Source organism: Ambystoma mexicanum, chromosome 10, assembly GCF_040938575.1.
Source record: "Ambystoma mexicanum isolate Mex_15411 chromosome 10, UKY_AmexF1_1, whole genome shotgun sequence".
Classification (NCBI taxonomy): domain Eukaryota; kingdom Metazoa; phylum Chordata; class Amphibia; order Caudata; family Ambystomatidae; genus Ambystoma; species Ambystoma mexicanum.
Window position 1 is genome coordinate 66,262,222 of NC_090932.1, and position 22,845 is coordinate 66,285,066.

Below are 22,845 nucleotides of genomic sequence, written 5' to 3' on the forward strand. Positions count from 1 at the left end.
CCGGGGGGTGGGGGTGGTGGGAGACAGGAGTGGGGGCCTGGTGGGGGATGCCTATGGTGGCTGGGGGGTGGGGGTGGTGGGAGACATGAGTGGGGGCCTGGTGGGGGATGCCCATGGTGGCTGGGGGGGTGGGGGTGGTGGGAGACATGGGTGGTGGCCTGGTGGGGGATGATCATGGTGGCTGGGGGGTGGGGGTGGTGGGAGACATGAGTTGGACATGAGTGGGGGCCTGGTGGTGCTGCCCCTGCACTGCTGGGGGGTGGGGGTGGTGGGAGACATGAGTGGGGGCCTGGTGGGGGATGCCCATGGTGGCTGGGGGGTCGGGGTCGTGGGAGACATGAGTGGGGGCCTGGTGGGGGATGCCCATGGTGGCTGGGGGGTGGGGGCGGTGGGAGACATGAGTGGGGGCCTGGTGTAGGGTGCCCCTGGATGCTGGGGGGTGGGGGTGGTGGGAGACAGGAGTGGGGGCCTGGTGGGGGCTGCCCATGGTGGCTGGGGGGGTGGGGGTGGTGGGAGACATGAGTGGGGGCCTGGAGGGGGCTGCCCATGGTGGCTGGGGGGTGGGGGTGGTGGGAGATTGAGTGGGGGCCTGGTGGGGGCTGCCCATGGTGGCTGGGGGGGTGGGGGTGGTGGGAGACATGGGTGGTGGCCTGGTGGAGGGTGCCCCACACTGCTGGGGGGGTGGGGGTGGTGGGAGACATGAGTGGGGGCCTGGTGGGGGCTGCTCATGGTGGCTGGGGGGTGGGGGTGGGTCGGAGACATGAGTGGGGGCCTGGTGGGGGATGCCCATGGTGGCTGGGGGGGTGGGGTTGGTGGGAGACATGAGTGGGGGCCTGGAGGGGGATGCCCATGGTGGCTGGGGGGTGGAGGTGGTGGGAGACATGAGTGAGGGCCTGGTGGAGGGTACCCCTGGATGCTGGGGGGTGGGGGTGGTGGGAGACATGAGTGGGGGCCTGGTGGGGGCTGCCCATGGTGGCTGGGGGGTGGGGGTGGTGGGAGACATGAGTGGGGGCCTGGTGGGGGATGCCCATGGTGGCTGGGGGGTGGGGGTGGTGGTTGACATGAGTGGGGGCCTGGTGGAGGGTGCCCCTGGATGCTGGGGGGGTGGGGGTGGTGGGAGACATGAGTTGGACATGAGTGGGGGCCTGGTGGTGCTGCCCCTGCACTGCTGGGGGGTGAGGGTGGTGGGAGACATGAGTGGGGGCCTGGTGGGGGATGCCCATGGTGGCTGGGGGGTGGGGGTGGTGGGAGACATGGGTGGGGGCCTGGTGGAAGCTGCCCCTGGATGCTGGGGGGTGGGGGTGCTGGGTGACATGAGCAGGTGTGCAGGGTAGTCCCCTGTGGTGTCGGCTGCCTGCAGGGGCCGTGGAGGGTGTACAGGGAATACCTGGGAGCACACAGCCAAATCGCGTGTAGAATTTCCTGCGTACCCCTGAAATACACGTACCCAGCCAAATCGCGTGTGTAAATTCCCGCGCACGTACCCGGCCAAATCGCGTGTGGAACTTCCCGCGCACCCCTGAAATCATGTACCCTGCCAAATCGCGTGTGGGACTTCCCGCGCACCCCTGAGATCCACGTACCCAGCCAAGTTGCGTGTGTAAATTCCCGCGCACGTACCCGGCCAAATCTCATGTGGAACTTCCCGCGCACCCCTGAATTCCACGTACCCTGCCAAATCGCGTGTGAGACTTCCAGCGCACCCCTGAGATCCACGTACCCAGCCAAATCGCGTGTGTAAATTCCCGCGCACGTACCCGGCCAAATCGCGTGTGGAACTTCCCGCGCACCCCTGAAATCCACGTACCCTGCCAAATCGCGTGTGAGACTTCCCGCGCACCCCTGAGATCCACATACCCAGCCAAATCGCGTGTGTGAATTCCCGCGCACGTACCCGGCCAAATCGCGTGTGGAACTTCCCGTGCACCCCTGAAATACACGTACCCTGCCAAATCACGTGTGAGACTTCCCGCGCACCCCTGAGATCCACATACCCAGCCAAGTCGCGTGTGTAAATTCCCGCGCACGTACCCGGCCAAATCGCGAGTGGAACTTCCCGCGCACCCCTGAAATCCACATACCCTGCCAAATCGCGTGTGAGACTTCCCGCGCACCCCTGAGAGCCCGCGCACGTACCCGGCCAAATCGCGTGTGGAACTTCCCGTGCAACCCTGAAATCCACATACCCTGCCAAATCGCGTGTGGGACTTCCCGCGCACCCCTGAGATCCACGTTCCCAGCCAAATCGCGTGTGGGACTTCCCGCGCACCCTTGAGATCCACGTACCCAGCCAAATTGCGTGTGAAAGTTCCCGCGCACCCCGGAATACACGCACATGTTATTTTTCAGTCAGCGGGTGTCCGTGTTTGTGGGTACCCCTTTGCACGTCATTTGTCCTGGAGGGCCACAGTATAGGACATTCATCATGGCTGTATATAGGTGCTATTTGTTGGCGCACCTTTTGGCGCACATTTATTACAGGCGCTGAGTCGCTACCGCCTGCTTTCTTGTGGCGGTCATGTTTGTGCCTGTGCGCTGGTTTGACCGTGCGCTTTTTTGCCCCATTCGATTCCATGAATACGTGTTGTAGGCGAGCGTGTGGGCGTTCCGCGCACTTGCACCCTGTACTTCCCCCGTGACGCCCACATTTTGGCAAGTTGTTCCCCATTCCGAGTGTTACGCCCCGTGTTCCGCCTACTTTTGTTGTGTGCGCCGCGCTATGTGCGATTTTCGCTGTGGTCTGTGCGATTTTCACTGTGACCTGGCGCACGCTGTTAGATGGCCTGTGCGCCAACGTGCGCCGCGCACTTTTTTAGCGCACATCGATGGTTTTCTCGCGCACGGCCTTCCATGAATCGATGTGCGCTGCTTTTCGTGCGATTTTCGCACTTGTACTGCGATTTTCGCTATTCCACTGCGAATCGCACGTTTTTGGCCACTTGCGCCGCGCTAATTATTCCATGAATTTGCCTGTTAATTAGGGATGTCACGATATTGATTTTTTGACGGTATGATAACCTTCATTTGAAATGACGGTATACCGCGGTTATCGCAGTATAGCGCGCACGTGTGTATAAGCATTGTCTTAAATATTATTTTGACAGGAAAAGTCACATTTTCAACAAGACACCATACACAAACAAGAAAACATCACCAAGAAGTTGTCTTAGTTCTTCTTACAAACATTTATTTTAGTTTTAACTCAACGGAGCAGGAGGTCCAATTTAACTTTGTAAACCAATACAACCTTTTTAGAAGTTTAATTAAAGAAGAAGGATGCCAAGACATGTATGACACTAGGGTCTCAAAGTAGGATAGCTGGAAGGTTTTAAAAATCAATCAACTGCAGGCATAGCTCTGGGCAATCACCCAGACCAAACTATCGTTTTTCAAGGTCTACCTGCCATCACAAAAGGAAGAACGCCCAATTTGCAAATTCAATATGTTTTGTTCCTTCTGAACAATGATGGTCAGAGAAGGGGTGCCCTGGGGTTATGCCAAAACTTTTGGTTTGCTGAATTATGTTTTAGCTACACTACCAAGGTAAAACTGTCAAAAAGATCATATATCTGCTTACTCAAAGTCTGAAAAGATTCTAGGTATTAGAACGCAAGTCTGAGTGACCAGCAAACAAACCACTTTCGTTTTAGAAAAATAAAAAAAATCACAAATTATGATGCAGAAATACCAGCATGTTTACATGCTCTGTAGATAGTCTGCTCCTAAAAGGAGATAATATGTAGCCACTGCTACTGAATACACGTTCAGAAGGAACACTAGTTGCTGGGATGCACAGGTATTTTTGGGCTAGGTGTGACAGAATGGGTAATTCCTTTTGATGTTGTTTCCACCAAATGAGCGGATCCTCATTTCCCGGAAGGATTGGCAGAGCTTTGTAGTGTTCGACTTGAGCAATGATTGCTGCTTCTGGTTCAGAGTCTGCTGCCATAGAAGTGGACTGTTTCACACTTTCTGTGATTTCCCACAGTAAATCATGTAGCCCTTTTCTGGGATTAACATCAACTGTTTTTTTGCTTGCTACTACTGGAGTTGGTGATGGAACTCCAAGGCTTTGCAGCTGCTGCTCACTCTGTTGTTCTTCACTACCTTGGGGGGTCCCATTTCTTGTCATGGTGGCAGTGGTAAAATCTGATTCCTGATCCTCACCTTCTTCCAGGCTGTGTTTTTCTTGTAAAGCATTTTCTTTTATTGCTTCTGTTGTATCAGACACATTACTGAGGAAGTGTTCTTTGAACCTTGGATCCAGGAATGAACAGATGTCAAGCAACAATCGTGTTTCAGGTGCCTCGTATCTACTGCTCAGGTCTGCTGCAATAGTTTTTCATTTCTCTCGCTAGTGGACGATCAGTGGGAGCACAAACCAGAACATTATTCAATAAATGATTTAATATTGGTCTGATTGCTGATGCGGTGACACGTGTGCCACTAGCAAGGGAATCTGTGAACATGTGGACTGATCCAAGTACTAATGAAATGTCCTCAAGGTTCGTCATGTCATTTTGTTTTGGCATCAAATGCCAGAGATTACTATCTGCCGCAAGAACTGCACACACCGCTTGCTGCTGCTCAGTGAAGCGCTCTATCATGTCGTATGTTGAGCCCCACCTTGTGACTACATCGTGAATCAGGGAATGTTTAGGAACGTTGAGATCAGTTTGTTTTAAGGTTAGCTCTCGTCTTTTCTTCCAGCTGCGGCTGAATGACTCAACCAGCCGTCTGCAACTTTTCACTGCTGTGTCAACGCGCTGAATTTTTAAACACTTTTGAATGCCTAAATTTAAGTTGTGGCCAAAGCAGCTTAAGTGTGGTACTTTAAGTACCTGTTGAAATGCTTTCTTCATGTTTGAGGCGTTATCTGTGCCAATACATGTAAGTCTATTAATGTCTACCTGCCATTGTTGTAACATGCCTTCAAATATTTCAACTATGTTTTCTGCAGTATGGTCTTCGGGCACATACAGTGTCTCCAAGCAGTGAGACTGCATGACCCACTCTGATGAGATGTGGTGGAGTGTCAGGCTAATGTATGGCTCCCCTTTGCCACCATTGCTTGTCCAAAGATCTGTAGTTGCTGCAAACCAGCTGGCTCTGCCAACAGCTTCCTGCACTTCATTTCTCAAAGCTGAATACAATTTTGGGATTTCTTTTCCAGAAAAAAATGTTCGCGATGGAAGTTCGTATTTAGGATTCAGATGGTTTACTAAATGCTTGAAACCTGGTCTTTCTACTATGTAATAGGGAACCATATCTTTATTTGCTGTGCAGATTTAGAGGTACGGTCATATTTCTTTTGCTTCTCAAACATTTTTTCCATTGTATATTGAGTGAGGTTTTCTGGGGATTGGCGGCACCACTGCAAGTGCAAATGCAAAAAAATTAACTCAAAAGTAAACTAAGGTAGGTAAGTTAAATTCATATACATGTGGACAGCCCCACACACCAGCGCCAAGGCAGCAGCACCTCACCAGTTCAAGCTGGGCCTGTGTGATGCAGTGCACTGCACTAGTGCGCAATGCACATGTTACGCTCCTAATCATGATGATTTTATTTGGTGATGAACGTTAAGTTTAAAACTAAAAATACCTTTGTACTGGATGATGCTTCTGTGGAGTCTGCTGTAGTAGTGAAAGTGGCAGGATGAGCAAGTCGTTTCCTTTTGATGGACGGCTGCGTTTCTAGAAAAAGGGCTGGATGATGCTCTCGAAGATGCGTAAACATATTAGATGTGTTTCCACCCTTAGCTGAAATTTTTTTGGCACAGGCACGGCAAATGGGAAAGCCATCTTCTTTTATTTCTCCTCTGATTTTAGCGTAGCCAAAGTAGTTCCACACTGCTGAAGTTCTACGTTTCATGGGAGGGTACAGCAGCATTTCCTCACATGATGGGCCGGCGGTGTCGGTAGTGTCATGGTGTTCATCTACCTCTTCCATCATTGTTGGATTTTGTTGTTTTCACTACTTCGCCTAACAGTTGCTCTAGCTGCACTTGTATAAATCTGCCTCACTATTTGACCCTGAAATTGGAAATAAAATAGCCTTATTGACTTTTGATTCAGTCTGTGGCAGTGATCGTACAGTTACAGTACTATTCAACATCAACAAGTCACTAACTCTGATAGATTCAAGTTATTAGTCTAACTGTGAGGTCAATCCCCTCTCCTTTTAAGTAGAACCGTACAAGTGCTTTTAGACTGACACACACCTCATGTGATGTCTGATGATGTGACATTTTACTTTACACGTCACAGACAGGAAATGGAATACATAAGGGTGAGACAAAGAAATACGTACAGGTGGGTGGGCCCGGGCCGCCGATTGAAGGCTCTTAAATAATCTGTGGCTACTGGCTATAATATAACAAGCCCCACCCATCAGCTGTATTTCTTTTGTCTCCATTATAATGTAAAAAAGAAAAGTGGAGATCCTTTTTTTGTTCCATTATAATGTCTACTCTACTCCAACAGGTGTGTGCCTCTGAATGCCGTAGTGAGTCTAGTGACAAAGAAGGATTGGGAATTGGGATAGGCAAATGTGCATTTAGTGTTTCAGATCCCTGCTGGATATCCATCTTGTGTCTTGAATCAAGAGTCAAAAGAGATGGCCACCCAGCATGGATGTGAAACACTACATGCCCAATTACCCATGGCCTGCGAAATGCCATAGCTAAGAAGTGGGTGGAACAGATGATTGTTAAGCCAATGACTGAGGTGATAATACAGGAGGAAACTGACAGCCGCAGGGATCAAGCAAAGTCTGCAAACACAGCTATAAATCGACTCCTAGAATGCAAAATAATGTCGACCTGAAAAATCTATTTAAGCCCACTATACTTTCAGTGATTTGAAGAGATGTAATAAAATAAGTTGTGTAATAACAAACAGATATGCAGATTCTTTGCAACAAACCTCCACTATGTGGTGCATGTATACGATCATACAAGGTTAGGTTTTTAATTATTAACATATGACCCGTGAGGTAACTCGCTCACAAAGATCTTTTGTAGGACAGACTCATTTGGATGGGTAGTGGCATAGTAGTGCTGCACCAAACTTACCTTCTAGCCACGATGTTAAATCATACCGGTTGGTAAGCCTGCAAGGGTCTTGGACCCTCCCAGATGTTAACACAGGGCAACAGGTCCAATCACAGAGTGTGATTGGGGAACGAGGGGGGCAAATTGAAGGCAGGGGTGGACTGGACCAAAAGGGGCCCTGGAAATAATTTTCAAAGTGGCCCCATATTACACATTTTCAACAAGCCCAACCCTTTTCCCATGAGAAAATGTGGAAATAAAATAGGTTATCACACAAAAGAGGCCCAGAGTGCAGAGGCCTACTGGAAAATCTCCAGAGTTCTCTATAGGCCAGTACACCCCTGATTGAAGGTACTGGGAATGAGTTGGAGGTTGGAATAGGAGTGAGTCTGCAAGTGCTAGAAGCGCGTTTGCAACGACAACAAAAAACAAAATGTAGCCTACTTGTCCGGCATATAGTGGCAACACAATCAATAGGCCCACACAAGGCCCTTCTCCCGCTAGCAGTAGTCAGCTCATCTCTTCCACTCTGCCCCACACATCTTACCTCAATTGTAACATGAGATGCGGAAGGCGCTCTGCTTTCCTACAGGCTCTCAGCCAATGCACTCTCCCCTCTGATGTACTACAAGAGGAAAATTAAATTCTTTCACCAAGGCTAGAAAAGAACAAATAGGCAGAATACATTTTAGACCTTGCCCAATGAGTGTGTCCTGGTCCTTAAAACCTTCCCCTCCCAAACATGTTCCCTTCCCTCACTGCAATCTTGACATGTGGAGGACCCTTTTTTAAAATACTGGCTGGGCCCATCACTATACAGTCACACACGCATATCAGATTTCATTCTTTTATTGAATAGTACTGGTGTATTCATACATTACTGTAGCTGTAAATCATTTCATGATATTGGAGTTTATATTTTAATCATCTAACAGAGGTAAAGTGCATACTTGCACCATTTAGTAATATACACGTGCATAATATATACCAACCAATTAATGATGCATGGGTGTATGCATAACGCCGTTCATATGTAAGTGTATGTATGTCCGTTCAAATGATATAGTTGCAACTATTCACACCAGGGTGCATGATATAGCAATCAAGAATATCTCCTAGATGAATTGTAGGGTGTATGCAAATATCAATTAGTAAGATCAGGGGGTTACATACGAGGAGGTAAGTATATATTCTGTCCTTGTATCCAGAAGACTCGCCTGGTGCAAACATGCAGGTTTGGTTCATGTTTTGCTGTGCACCAACCCCCCTGCACAGAACTGTCGTGCACTCATTCGTGTATCGCTGGATTATATGCGGGCGAGGGCATTTCATCGGAAAGCGCAAGGCCACCTGTTGAATAGCGCGCTCCCATTTACAACTGGCAGCTTCTCCTTTTTTGTGCAATTTACATTTTTAAAATGCAGAATATGTACATTTTCTAAGGAAAACAGTTCCTTCGTATTCAGTCCATAATAATGTGTGTGTGTGGTAGTGTGAGGGTTGCCTCCTTTAATTAACGAATGGACGCTCCGAGGGGCTAAATCAAGGATGTGCAGTAGAAGCAGGCTCACTACCACAAACCTACTCGAACAATCTTTCACATAGTGTCCCCCATCCATGACTAAGAAAATAAAGGAAAGTCTGCTGTGTGCGAATCATTTCAACATTCAACGTCGACTGGCATATATATATACTGTAATATATACTATATTTCGTCCAGAAGCGATGGCAACTGATAAGAAAAGATCATTGTTTAATTAGATAAGAGAGACCTACATGTTTCCGCCTGGCAGTGCGATTAGCAGAAAGCTAATTATGGGCGTTTTGTGATTAGAGGGATTATAAATTAGATATTAATCTGACTCCGGATTGATCCATTCATAGTTTCATCTTTTCGGAAAACACTTAATTGGAAGGCTGCTTGCGCCAGCAGGCGGAAGGTTCATTAATTAACCCCCATTTTGATCTGCTTGAGGTACAATGAAATACATTTCAAATGCGTTAGTTCAAATCAGCTGGTCATTGTTCTTTTGGTACTTCATCCAACTGCTAGGATCACAGTCAGAAAAGAGCAATATATTTGCAGTGAATTCTCACCCTAAGAGCAAATGTAACTTGCAATGTTAAAGTGTACAACCTTTGTATGTGTGCAGGGGCCACAATTGAAGCACTCGTGTTTACACCGTATTGCATGGAGCAACAGTAAACACATGACGTGATGACGCTCCTTTCCCGTATAATGCGTTTAAACTGCATTTAGTGACCCGAACACATAATTTGAAGCAGAGAGAAGTCTCCACTATCAGATAGTAGGCCCCTAGAACTCCTGGTAGTGGTGTGGGCATAATGTGGCATGAAGGGCAAGGTGCGGGCGCCAGGGGCCAACTTGTTGCTCTTGCAATGGCTCCGCTTTGTTCAGAGCTGGTCCCGACAACTTATCATGACAGCGCACATTTCCCTGCTTGATGCACACAAACGGGTTCAATTGTTTAAAAATATAGAGCTTCAAATTTTATGCATAAAAAACGCAATGCCCGTGTCAAAAAATAGCTACAAGCATTTGACTCTCACACAGTCTCTTCATGTCTCCTCTCCATCTTGTAAGTAGTACACTTCATTGGGCAGGAAATTAAGTTGTCCCTTATTAGGAGTGAAATAATCAAGCACTCTTAGCTTTTAGGCTCATATCATACTACATTTTCGACATATTGGCCTTTATTTATAAACTGTACAAGAATGGAACATAATCTATTTCAGCACATTTGTATGAAACAAGAGTGTGATGCAGTAGTTGGGTGAAGTAAGTGGGCACTGCAGTCGGTTGTCTGCAATGCTGGCTTTCCGATTCCCACACTCAGCAGTGATTCTGGATGCAGAATGCTCATGTGCACCAGAAGAAAAAACTTCTAGCTATGTCTGTCTGTATGGACCGTATATAGTACGATCCAAACCAGCACTCAATGGAGCATTGTGTAACAAAAAATACAGAGAGAGAACGCTGGAAAGAGCTGGGGAGGGCAGCCAGGGCAAGTAAGACGGTTTGGCCCGTGGTTCCAGTTTCACATGTAGGATCTTTGTGGAAAGTTAACTGCATGCACATGATTGATTGGTTTGAGGTTTTATAGTGTGCAACCTGTAAAGGCACTACATAATTATGAATAATACGTATGGCAGGCAGTGCTCACCTACTGTGTACTTAGGTATTGTAATGCATTGGGCTTGACGCACGTATACAAATGCATTTCAGAACAACCTTAGCACGATGCATGTTCCATATTTACCCACACCTACACATTCAAACGTGTGCGTTTTTACCTACACAAATGCCCTGCGCACGTGTCCATGAATGGCATGTATGCGTTGAGTTCTTCCCCATGGGGGGTGGGTTGCAGAGGGTGTGAGATCTGAGTTGGAGAGTTTGGAGACTCTCAGCCTCCGAACGCCTGGCTGTGAGAGTGGAAGTGGCAGAAGTGAGCGAGGCGCGTGCTATCGGGATCTGGAGAGCTTTTAAAAGCACAGCGAGTGGGATTCGGTTTCGATTTCAATAAAGGATATATTGTGAATGTGAATGCTAAGTGGGTATTTGTAAACGAGTGATTCCGTAATAGGTTACAAACACTTTTGTTTATAGGCACGTTATAAATGCCATACCATATCATGCGCTCAGTAGCATTTCACACTCATCTGCCAACAGGTATATTATCGCGCACCATGCACATTCATTCAGGCTCACAATAACACAGAGAATAAAAACACATTTAATTCCCACTAACACGTGTTAAGGGCACATTCATCACTTGGGCTTAGATTTCAACAAAGGGGGAGAAGCAGGAAAGAAGGCCATGAGACGGGAGGGAAGAAAAAGAGGATAGAGGACCTGGTGTGGGGGCTGCCTACCTTCTTGGAACCTTTGAAATCCGGCACAGCACGTAGCTTTCGGAAGTGTGACAGCAGGGTTTATATGGAGCACAAACGGAGCCTCAACTGTCTCTGACAGTGACACGTGCATTGATTCCGGAATGTTCCAGCCCAGGAAAACTCCACCTTCTCCAGGCTCACTGGAGCCAGCCCAGCCCAGCCTTGGCCCGGGCCCGGGCAAACTCCACCTCCTCCAGACTCACTGTTGCCAGCCCAGCCTGGGCAAACTCCACCTCCTCCACTCCCAGGCTTGCTGAAGCCAGCCCAGCCCAGCCTGGGCCCGGGCCCGGGCAAACTCCACCTCCTCCAGGCTCACTGTTGCCAGCCCAGCATGGGCAAACTTCACCTCCTCCACTCCCAGGCTTGATGAAACCAGCCCAGCCGAGCCTGGGCCTGGGCAAACTCCACCTCCTCCAGGTTCACTGTGAACAACACAGCCAGCCCAGCCCTATATGCAATTTGCAATGCATCAGCCCAGCCGAGCCTGGGCCTGGGCAAACTCCACCTCCTCCAGGTTCACTGTGAACAACACAGCCAGCCCAGCCCTATATGCAATTTGCAATGCATTCATTGAAGTGCAGACTTGCAAAACAAAAACAACAGTTCAATCGGTTTACCGTTACAAACAAGGTAACGGTTATTTACACAAAATGAAATTGACAACGGTTTTTGTACCGGTATACCGGTATACCGTTACAACCCTACTGTTAATACAGTTCAACTCACTTTGCTGGAAAAAACGAAATCCATTGAAGTTGAATTTATTATTTACTGAAATAAATTAGAGACACTGTTGGGAAGATGCCAGCCCCGCCCCACCCTCCCAGGTGCTTTAGAGTAAGGTGATATGCATTTGAAGCACTATGACGGACCAGGGGGGGTTGGCGGGGCAGTGAGAAGACCACCTCCCACCATAAAAGAACCCCCTTCCAAAATAACCAAATATAGTCCATCTACGTAGCATAGGGCACGAGCAGCATTGCTATTTTTGCATAGATGTCAGTAACCATAGGTAAAAGGGAAGGCCTGTGCAACAAATGCGGTGTTGTATGCATTGGGCCCAATTGCAAGTCAAGGGAAATCTCCAGCAGTGCCCGAACTCCCATGAGGACGGCCCACACCCCCCCAACCGCCACAATGCCTATTCATTGTTCTTGCAGTGTTGCAATGATGGTCAAGATGAAGGTGCCCTACAAAGCCGTGATCATAGGCCAGCGCCTGGTGTGCATGTTATCTCACACTGGCCAAAGCATGACCCGGCCCATCCCCAGGCGACCACGAATCATAGTCCAAATAACTGACTAAAACCTAAGACCTCTGAATTCCATGGCACCGGAGGCCCTTTGATCACCACCCCAAAGTAACGAGTCCTAAGATGTTCAAAGAGGAAGGACAGGGCAGATCGTTGAAGCAACAATCTTGTGATTTGTATCGCGAGGTGCTGGGAGGGATTAATTATAGTTCAAAACGAGGGTGGAGACCTTGGAGCCGGAGCCTTGGAGCCGGATGGCATGGAGGGGAGTGAGTGAAATCGGTGAGTGAAAGTTATAGTGCCCCAGAACCTCTTTTGTGTCCATCTTAAGGCCTGAGACGTTCACAGTATGAGTGATAAAATAGTTGTATGGTAGGAGTATCATTTGTTTTCTAACCTTCAACGTGAGAAGAAGATGAGCCCTGCAGCACCCAGGGGATCGAAAATGGATGGACTGACCTGGGACCAATAGACCGCCATTCCTTAACGGTAAAGGTGGAACATGTATAGTGTCCATCCAATCAGCCGCACAGGTTTTTACTGTATGTTGTTGCATCATTATGACGCTGTGTACCTTTAAAAGTTTCTTCTTGTACCTCTCTTTGGCAGAACGTTCTTTGCTGTTGCTCTCATCTGAGTGTGAGATTAAAACTTGTTTTCCTTTAAAGATCGACTCGGGCCTTTCTTCCCTAGCGGGTTGTATTCTCTCTGGTTTGAACGTTCAGGGACTTGCCTTCAATCCTAAACACAATCCAAAGAAGAAATAATATAAACACATATCAAACAGTGCAATAAAAGTGTACTGTTTACATAAAACTACATCAAACACAATCCTTAATCCTTGAAAGATTAAGCAACATCTCTTGTACATCCCTTGTACGAAAGCTGTTCCTTGAAAAATTAAGCATCATCATTTGTAGCAAAATCACTGCTTGAAAAATCAAGGATCATCTCTTGCATGTAAGCTGTTCCTTGAATAATTAATGGGGACAAATAATTTCATTTTTATAGCGTGCGTGGTGCGTGTGGAAAAAAAATATTTTGGGCTTGATGGTCTCCACTTTTTTCCTGCTTTGCACCCACCCCACACCCATTTGCTTGCACCTTTATGACTGTCTTACTTTGTCAGTGGGGCATGTGGTGCCTTTGTCACCCCTGCACCTTCAATATGGCCACCATCTTCTTTGGTGCAAAGGTGCTCAGCTTCCTTGCCCTGCCTCACAGTGATTGGCCCCCAAACCCTAAGGCCCTCCATCTAAGGCCCCTGTCTGAGCCTGTCGGAGCCTGAAGGAGTTGGTGTATCTCTTCCAACATTTTTTTTTCTTCCCACTAAAGGATTCATGGACTTCCACTGGTCAGCAGCCATGCAGCATTTTCCATTCCTACACTTGCATTTAATTGACCACACAGTCTGCTGCCTGCCCTTTTTCTTCATTTACTTTTCTGCATCTCCTGATCTAGCATCAGCAGCACTACCTGCATTCACCTGCTGTTAAATTGGCACGCACACTGCTCTCCTAACTCCTTCTCCCAAAAGTTGACATCAATCCACCTGAATGTCTTTGCTAAAAATCGAATCACATCTAGGCACCCCTTTCATGTGTGCAGCCATTTTCGTTTCTGTATGCTTTAAATGCCTTTGCTAAAAATCGAATCTAGGCACCCCTTTCCTCTGTACAGCCATTTTCGTTTCTGTATGTTTTGAAGGCCTTGGTTAAAAATGAATCTAGGCACCCTTTTCATCTGTGCAGACTGCTGGGGTAATTAATTATGATCTAAGAGGTTCATACAGATAACAAAAACACATTTGTCTTTTTGAGCTCTGTGTTCTAGCGGCTGTGTTCGGTAATACACATGTGACAATAGAACCTCACCTCCTGTCACTGCAGGGAAGCTGCTTGGGGATATCAGTAGACCATCGCAGCAAGCTACCCGGCTACATTATGGTTTTCTGGCTTGGAGCATATACATGTATGGTCTGATTGACAGATCTCACTTTCAGAAAGAAAATTACCCACATCAATTTATAACAAAAAATCCAAAAAGCTCAATCTACCCCACTCTCAACAGATAGCATTCTCTCACACCACCCTTCCACACCTAGAAACCAAGAAACATTTGTGTGAGAGGCAATCAAAATATATCTTCAAGCGATGTGCTTTCTTCTTCCATGTCATGAGTGATTACCATCATCATAACAGTACAAGTAAGCATAATTATAATAGTAATAATAATACTCATAATATTATTATTAATATTATTTTTGTTATGATTGTTATGGTTATGGTAATTATCAACGGCAGTAATGGAAACTAAATATGGGGCCCTCTTTAATGTAACATATTCAAATCCCTTGAAAGAAGCGTTAAAGAGGAAGATGTTTTTTACAGGTTCTGGATCTACCCTATGGAACAAGCTCCCAATTCGCTGTCGTGTAGAAGAGCCACGTCAAGTATGGGAAACAACTAAACACTATTTGACTGCACGGCAGAAGCTGTGGAAATCTCCAGTCCACCAATAGCTCATGCCTGTTTCAACAATCGGTGAGTGAGTGGTCAGAGCTCTCCTTCCCAACTCGTTTTCCTTTCTCCTCCTCCCCTTCTACATTGGACCCCATAAAGCAATTGTTTTCACAGAAGGCACCTTTAAGAAATCAGTAATGCATAATATAAAGAGATCTGCCATAAAACCTGTCCCTAATTTCAAAGAGTTCATCATTGATTTCTCCCAAACCTCCAGTAATGAATCAGATGGACCAGTTGTAGACAGCCTTGGCTCCACTAACTGCAATCTCCTGAGTATAAATTGAAAACTCATCAAAGTCCTCAACATCGCCATCATGTATATGGAGATCTGTTCTATGCCATTTCATGGATGGGTGAAATTTCGATTGGGTTTTTTCTGAGTATTTTTTTACCGAACAAACTCATCGAAATTGATTTATTTTTATTTCTGGGGGGTCCCGCCAGTCGCCCATCCTCTGTTATTTTTTTTGCTATTCCCGACCACCCCCACCCCATATATATACTTGTATAACCCACCCTAAACATTTCAATGAGTTTTTTCGGTGTAATATACTCTGAGAAAACCCCATCGAAATGTCACCCATTGATGAAAGAACGCTATACCATGAAGATAATCAGTGACAAAGAAACTGCTACTATAGAAGTTATTCGACTACCTCCTTCCAAAATGCTTCAGTGCCCGAGCCACTCCTTTCTCTGTGCACAAGCAGCCAACAAAATACAATACCCCTTCCTAGATAGTATCCTAAAGTTTGCTCAGTACCTACTTTCAATCTTCAGTGATGATAATATTTCAGAGGTTCACCATGGCCACTCAGATTTTAAAGGAATCATGCAAGCTATGCATAACGTAGAACTCACCTCGCTCTTAAGCACACTCGCCTATGAATGAAGCCAAAGCCTGGATGTCCTGTTCACTCTCATCCAAAACATCCTAATCAAAGACAACCTACCATTCTCCTGGGTTTACCATAACCATCACCGATTTCCACATGGAGTGATTGAGTGACTGATCATTTTTATAGTACTTGATATGATATGATATGATATGATATGGCATTTGTAACGTGCCTATACACAAGTGTGTCAAGGCGCGACGAGGCAGGGAGGGGGGAACAAGGGGAAGACAGACAACGATCCTACTAGGCCAGGTGTCATTCAGACCGCGCAAGTGCAGGGGTAGGGGGAAAGGAAAAGTGCAAGGGGAAGGGGAGGGGGGAAGTGCAGTACAAGTAAGTAGAATAAGTAAACAAATAGGGCCAGCTGGTGGCAAGTGCAAGGTAAGTGCAGACAAGTGCTGGGAAAGGGGGGCTGTAGGGATACAGAGACAGTCCCTCAGTGCAGGGGTTGCCAGGGAGGCAGTGCAAGAGGAGAGTGGCTGGGACCAGGACCGAGGTCGGTGAGAGTGGCCCAGTTGCAGATTCGGTGCAGATTCAGTCGAGACTTTAGCAGGGGAGAGGGAGAGAGAAAGCAGAAGCAAAGAGGAAGGTTTTGAGGTGCTTCCGGAACCAGAGATGGTTCTCCTCAAGTTTCAGGGAGGCAGGAAGGCTGTTCCAGACGGAGGCCCCTGCCACGGCGAGAGATCGACCCCCGACTTGACGTGAACTAGGCAGAACTTTAATGTGTTTCAAAAGCTGGAAAAGAAGGTTGGCTGGTAGTGACATTGAGTACTTTTAATCATTTCTCGAAGATGGAATAAGACATTTGTGATGACCACAGCTGGCAGCTGACTCCAGAGTCCAGCAAATGGTAGCCTTCCATCAACTCTCAAGGACCACTTAAGATTCACAAACAGTAGAGTGCCATCTTACTAGAGATTACACTAAGAATATTGTAGAGTAAGACTGTTCAACAGGTATTTTAGAGTTTCCTGTAAAATACACATATGTAGTAAGCACATTTTCTTAAAATTAATTCACCGCTCTACCAACAACTAGTGAAGTGTATTCCTTGTAGTGGAAACATGATGACGTTCTGTGAAACTAAAAAAGAAATGACACTGAACTCTGAAGCCTGTCATCTACCCATGGTACTCAACCTAAAGAATATCCTAAAATCCCTCAACCAACAAGTGCCCTAAAACGCCGACCCGCACTACAAGGTACCACTTTATACATCCTTACAGGCACAGAAGAGAAGCGGTATCATCACTGCCCTACTTTTAGTGAGTCCCTAGAATCAAGGAATAAATCCTGTCAAATCAACGAAGAATTTGTGTTTCAAAGATTATGTAACATAATCAAAATGCAAGGACTTTAATCTAGTACACACACACACACACACAGACACAGACACACACACACAGACACACACACACACACACAGACACAGACACACACACACACACACACACACACACACACACACACACACTGATAAAACAGATGGCTGGATTCCCCTTAGTAACAAGATAGCAACTTGTATCCTTCATCAATGATCTCCTCAAAAGAGGTCTTTGGGATATACATCACATGGTTATCCCCTTTACTATCTGTGACTGAACAGGCCCTCTACCAAAAGCTATCTGATGTTATTAGGTACTTCTTTAGTAACAAAATGAACACTTTATGGGCAAACATCAAGCAACCTGACTGAGACCCAGGTCCATCCTGTCCTACAGAGAACTCATGTCTCTGGTCTTTCAGTGGATTCACCAAAAGTGCTGAAATCCATGTGCAAGAACGCCCTATCATCAATCAAACTATCAATACTAGATAAACACAGCCCCAAAGTAGAGACCCATAGGCTTCAAATTCCAGCCCCCTTTCTGATATCTTACTTAAGGCATGTTTGAAGACTACAGTGGTCTCACAAAAACAAAACAAACTAACATAATTTCGTTTTAAACTTAAAATATGGTAATATGTCTTAATCGTGTTTCCTGTAGCGTGAAACCACGAAAGATACCCACGATGGGGCTACTTGGCCATTACTACGCCACTCCCATCTCTGCCACTCTATTTTGGGGGGTCTCAGCAACCTTTGTCTATGCATCTCCTGCCACTCTCCTGCCCAATCCCTGGGATGGTCCCTACCTTTGTTGAACCCTCCCTTACAATCTTATCAGCTCTCCCATCCCCGCTAACTTGTTCTCCATTTGGAGGTCGCTGATGACGAGTAGCACTTTACATGCTGGAACCATTTGAGGCGATGGCGATGACGTCCCCCTGGAGACCTTTGTCCGTGTCACCCTTCTCTTAAGAGCCTCAACACCTACAACATAAAAAATAGCAGTCCCATACAACCTTATTTGGGCATACTTCTGTGGCCAAGAGCATCACTTCAGAGCTCACAACACTTCAAAACCAACTGGATCCCAAGCAATTTTCAACGCAGTTTTGGCTCTTATTGCAAGAAAGAAAGCACCATCCTAAACATCAAGAAGGAACTTCTCTCAACGTTGGATCCTGGTCAAGGTTGCTCTCTATCCCTCCTCAGTCTCTCAGCATCTTTCTTGACCAACATCTTACAGAATGTCACCGGACTCAGGGGTAATTGCCTGTCACAGGTCTCATCTTTAATGGGCAATTTATCACAGCTGGTAAAACGCTCAACAGTCACCTCCATCAGATACAGTCACCTGTGGTATCCTACAAAGAACACTCCTATTTGACATTTACACAGACCCAGTACCAGTGGCTTCCAGATCAATCTTAAGACTAAGATATGACTGGGGGGCTGGTAGCACTTTGCAGCATGCCAGACACAGCTACAAGACGGCATAAATAGGCGTCTGAATTTGTCTTAATTCCTCTCTCACAAGCTATGAGCCAATTGAGACAGTGTCAGTCTCCTGATCATATAATCTTGCAACTGCACCAGAGGTACTCATGGCCCCAGCGGGCCCCTCAGAACTCCCATTTGAATGTTTTTTTCCCATTCCCCTTTCAGAATTGTATAGCTTTGGTGTAATATTTGATCACGCACTCTTCTTTACTGCACACGTGTGTGCCATCTCCAGAAAAGGCTTCCACCACCTCCCAGTCCTTCTAAGAGTTCTCTATTGTCTCACCCCCCTGGATAGTCGCCCTCCTCCTAACAGTAGTAATGCCTTGAATGAACTATGAAACACTGTCTGCACCGGCTTCCAGTAGTATCTATAAAGGCTCAGAACTATGCGGCACGCTCCATATTCGTTCTGCAGTGCAATAACCACATCACCCTATTACTCAATGGTCTCCACATAGGATCTACATGAAAGCTCTTTATTCAAGACAACATGCATTGTGTACCAGAACCTGACTTGCCCGCTCCTGAATTTCTCATCAAGCCCCTCCACCCAAGATGCGTGCTGACCAGGCAGCTAAAGCGAACCTCCCCAAACCTACTTGCCATCCGTCCGGAGAAGTGCAAGCGATTGATTGGCAGACCCGCACACCATCAAAGCTCTATGAAATAAAATAATCAAAATACTTTATCTTGGTCAAGGTAACCCTACACATGCAACATATACAATAAAACAGTGCCATTGGCAATAACATGCAATAATAAAATGAGACATCAATACATTCAAAATTCCTAATAAAAACTAAATTGCCGTAGCTGCTGCTAACGATATGAGAAGAACCCCTATGGTTTCCAGAAAAGCGTGCCCTAATTATAGTCATCAATCAAGCTCTACTCGTTGGATCTATCCACCCTTAAACCTCAGGCAGAAGGAGAACAGCCTGAAAGAGGCTTGCTATCCCATCTCAAATGTGGCAAGAATTCCTAGTCCATCACTGCTGCACCAGCGGCCAAATGATCAGCAGAGACAATGTTCTTGATAGGTTTTAATACCACATCATTCTATGTTTCTTTCTGGTATCATTCCACTCCCTTCAAAGTACTAGAAACACTAGTGTACAGGCGTGTTATAAATGACTTATCATATCATATATCATAGCATACTCTGGAATGGATGGCGGTCACCGGGGATGGCTCTACTGAGAAATGCCTAACTAGATAACTTGCAAGTGAGGAAGCACGTCTCAGTATGAGGTTGCAGAGGAAAAGTACACAGGCTTGGAGCCGCATATTGGTTTAGCTTGGTGTGATTTTAAATCTATTAACGCATCATCGTTGCAATGGCTATTCATCTATCCGACCCCGCATTTTTGTTATTGGTGCATTTTGGTGGTTCAAAGGGCCACCATATGTGGCAAAACCTTTGCACCACGGAAGAGAGATAATAAGATGGGGTGCTATGCACTAGAATATCTGGTTGGCATGGCAACTGACAAAGCTGCTGGCTTAAATCTGATAATGCACAAATTTGCTAATGTTAGTGACCTTCTGACGTTTAAATCAATGTGCAGGTTTTGCATTCATTGGGCTAATACTGAGTTGTCTTTGAAATCAAGTGTTTTCATTTTATTTTGGAGCACTGCAAACCTTTGTTTGTTCCTGCTCAGCCCACTTGCTTAGACCCAGAAACGCTGCTGAGTGCTCAGTGTCGCTTACTGTGACTGTCTTCACATCACCTCCCTTCCTTCCTACCCTAGACTCAGGCTGTAAGTGCTGTCCCAAGAAACCAATCAGAAACCTGCTTCTGATCATGTAATGGTCTCATAGATAACATGATCTGAAGGGTGAGGAGAAGGGACCTTTGCTCGGCCCCCTACCCTCACCCTCTTGTAAGGCTAATTACCTGGGTGTCATCTTTGACTCCTCTCTCTCCTTCTCACCCCACATTGCTGACCTTGCCGAGAAGACCCACTTTCGGCTGCACCTCCTCAGAGGTATTCTTCGCTTCCACGTCTTCCACCGGAAACTCAATGTCCCCAGAGCTCTGGTTCTCTCCAGGCTGGATTATTGCAACAGCCTCTTCCTTAACCTTCCTCTTTCCTCCCCATGCCCTCTTCAACTAATCCAGAATAGGGAAGCAAGTCTTATTCTTGGCCCCAAGCCCAAGGATTGCATCTTTCAGGCCCTTAAATCTCTCTGCTGGCTCCCGGTGGTTCCAAAAAACAAATTCAAGAGCCTCTGCATCATCCACATGGCTTTCTGGGGCTGAGGACTTCAATACATCCAACTTTCTCTCCCTAAATACCTCCAGGCTAGAGCCCTTCGGTCCTCTAGCTCCAACTCTCCGCAGATCAGACGATTCTCCAAGCAGAGAGTGGGGGTGGGGGGTGGGGGGGTAGATCGCTTTATTCGGCAGGAGCCTCCCTCTGGAATGGTCTCCCTGGCCCTCTACGTCTTGAGTGGGATCTCTTTAATTTCCAGAAACTTCTCAAGACCTTCCTTTTTTCTTCCTCCTTCCCTCTCCCCCTCCTTTGCTAGCCTCCACCTAGCCTTGTGACTGGTTGCCTGTGACCTTTATGAGTCTTCCGGTGCCAGGCCTTCCTTCAAACAGTCTTCCCCTGCACCGCTTACAAGCGCTTACCCTCAGGGGCTCCCTTCCCTGACTAGCCACTGAATCTGGTCCATCCTCTTCCGCCCACTTATCACGCCTACCCCACCCTTCCCTGGCACTGGCCTTCTGAGGCTCCCTCTGGCACTTTCCCAGGCCCTGGGCCCCGTCCCTCCTGCACTTCTACCTCACCCTTTCCCTATCCCATAGCTTGCCCTGTCCTGCCCCCTGCCCTGGCACTTCATTCTACTGCCCTTGCCCAATCCGAATGTCACAAGGCCTAGTAGGACTGTTACTGTTGTTTTTCTCTTCTGTCCCCCTCCCCCTCCTTTTTCGTCTTCTGGTGCCTGGAAACACTTCCTGCTGTATAGGCGCTGTACATATGTTCAATAAATAAATAAATAAATAGATAAATAAACAAATACGTATTTCTGATCTTTTTCTAAAGGAATTCAGGTTAATTTCGAGCAAGCGAACCAAAACATGTGTAAACAACAATGTAGAGATTAGGCCAGGCAACATTTTCTTTGCTTCTCCACTCAGATGACTGGGAGGGATTTGTTTTCTGTAGGAACACTGAGGTAGAGAGGCAGGATGCCAGGTAGGGATATGCTGCTGTTGGAAGTCCGTCACCATCCTACTCCACACCACTACAACAACAGACCATTCCACTATAACTCAACACACCCAACAAACCCACCCATCGCATCACCCCACACCATCCTATCACCGTCACCCTCTCACCACCCCATCACATCATTTCCTGAACCCTAACAGCCCACCCGATCCTATCCCATTATCCCACCCCACCACATCCTAGAACCCCACCACATTTGATCACACCACCCATCAATACATCCAACCCCATCCCAAAACCCTATCCCATCACTGCAGCCCATCATTCCAACCCCGCCCAGCCCACCACAGGGGTCAAGTCCTAAAAAAACAATGAGGCGAGTCTCATTAACATATGCGATGGGATGTGACATCACCATAAATTAGCATATCAAGGTGAAATGTGCAAATTTCATTCAATTGGCTTTGCATAACCAGACAAATTGCACAGAACAAATGGGAATTTGCCTTTCATTAAATCAACATGCACAAAAAACCCAAGAAATTATATTTTCTTCTAATAGGGTTTGAAAATGTTAAAAAGTGAGCACATTTTAAACCCCAAGAATCAATGCCAATGTTTTCCCTCCAGAGTTCAGCCTGGAGATGTAACATTTCACTTTTAGTTCGTTATTTTTCACCAGTTTGTTTATATGGTTTACGGTGAAGTGCCCAACCTGTCAACCTGGCGACAGGTCGTGCCTAAAATCATAATTTCGAAAAAGATCATCAAAGTGTCTTGTTTTACACACAGCCTTTAATACACCCTGGGGGAAGGCGTCCACACTCAGAAAACGTGGGGGGTCACTGTCCACCCACGTGTACCCTCAACTTTAGCTCTGCCCACCACACCCTCCTATCACTGCACCCCATGCCACAAATCACCCCACTCATGAGCCCACACCATCCCAACCATAACACCTCACCCCAAGCATTCCACCCCACAACAATCCATACCACTAACACTCCACACACCACTACATCACTACACACCAGCCCATCACACCTCCACACCCCACTGCAAGATAACACCGTACCGTTCATGCCACAACTGCAATCCTGCACCACACCCTAACCTCCCTCCACATGCATACATCTCTATACATCTCCACACCCCCAACCACACTAATTCACATGACTACTCCTA

The 22,845-nt window shown here is 46.7% G+C and overlaps 1 protein-coding gene across 1 annotated transcript in view; it reads right to left on the reverse strand.

Annotated features, from left to right (window-relative positions):
• The window catches only part of LOC138492813 (tenascin-X-like), a 759,772-nt gene that overhangs the window by 614,699 nt on the left and 122,228 nt on the right, over positions 1 to 22,845 (reverse strand). Inside the window, exons 11-12 of the mRNA XM_069620166.1 lie at positions 20,416 to 20,594; positions 3,689 to 4,256 (exon numbers count right to left, since the gene is read on the reverse strand). Of these exons, the coding sequence (XP_069476267.1) occupies positions 3,689 to 4,256; positions 20,416 to 20,594 (747 nt within the window). The remainder of the gene's footprint in view (positions 1 to 3,688; positions 4,257 to 20,415; positions 20,595 to 22,845) is intronic.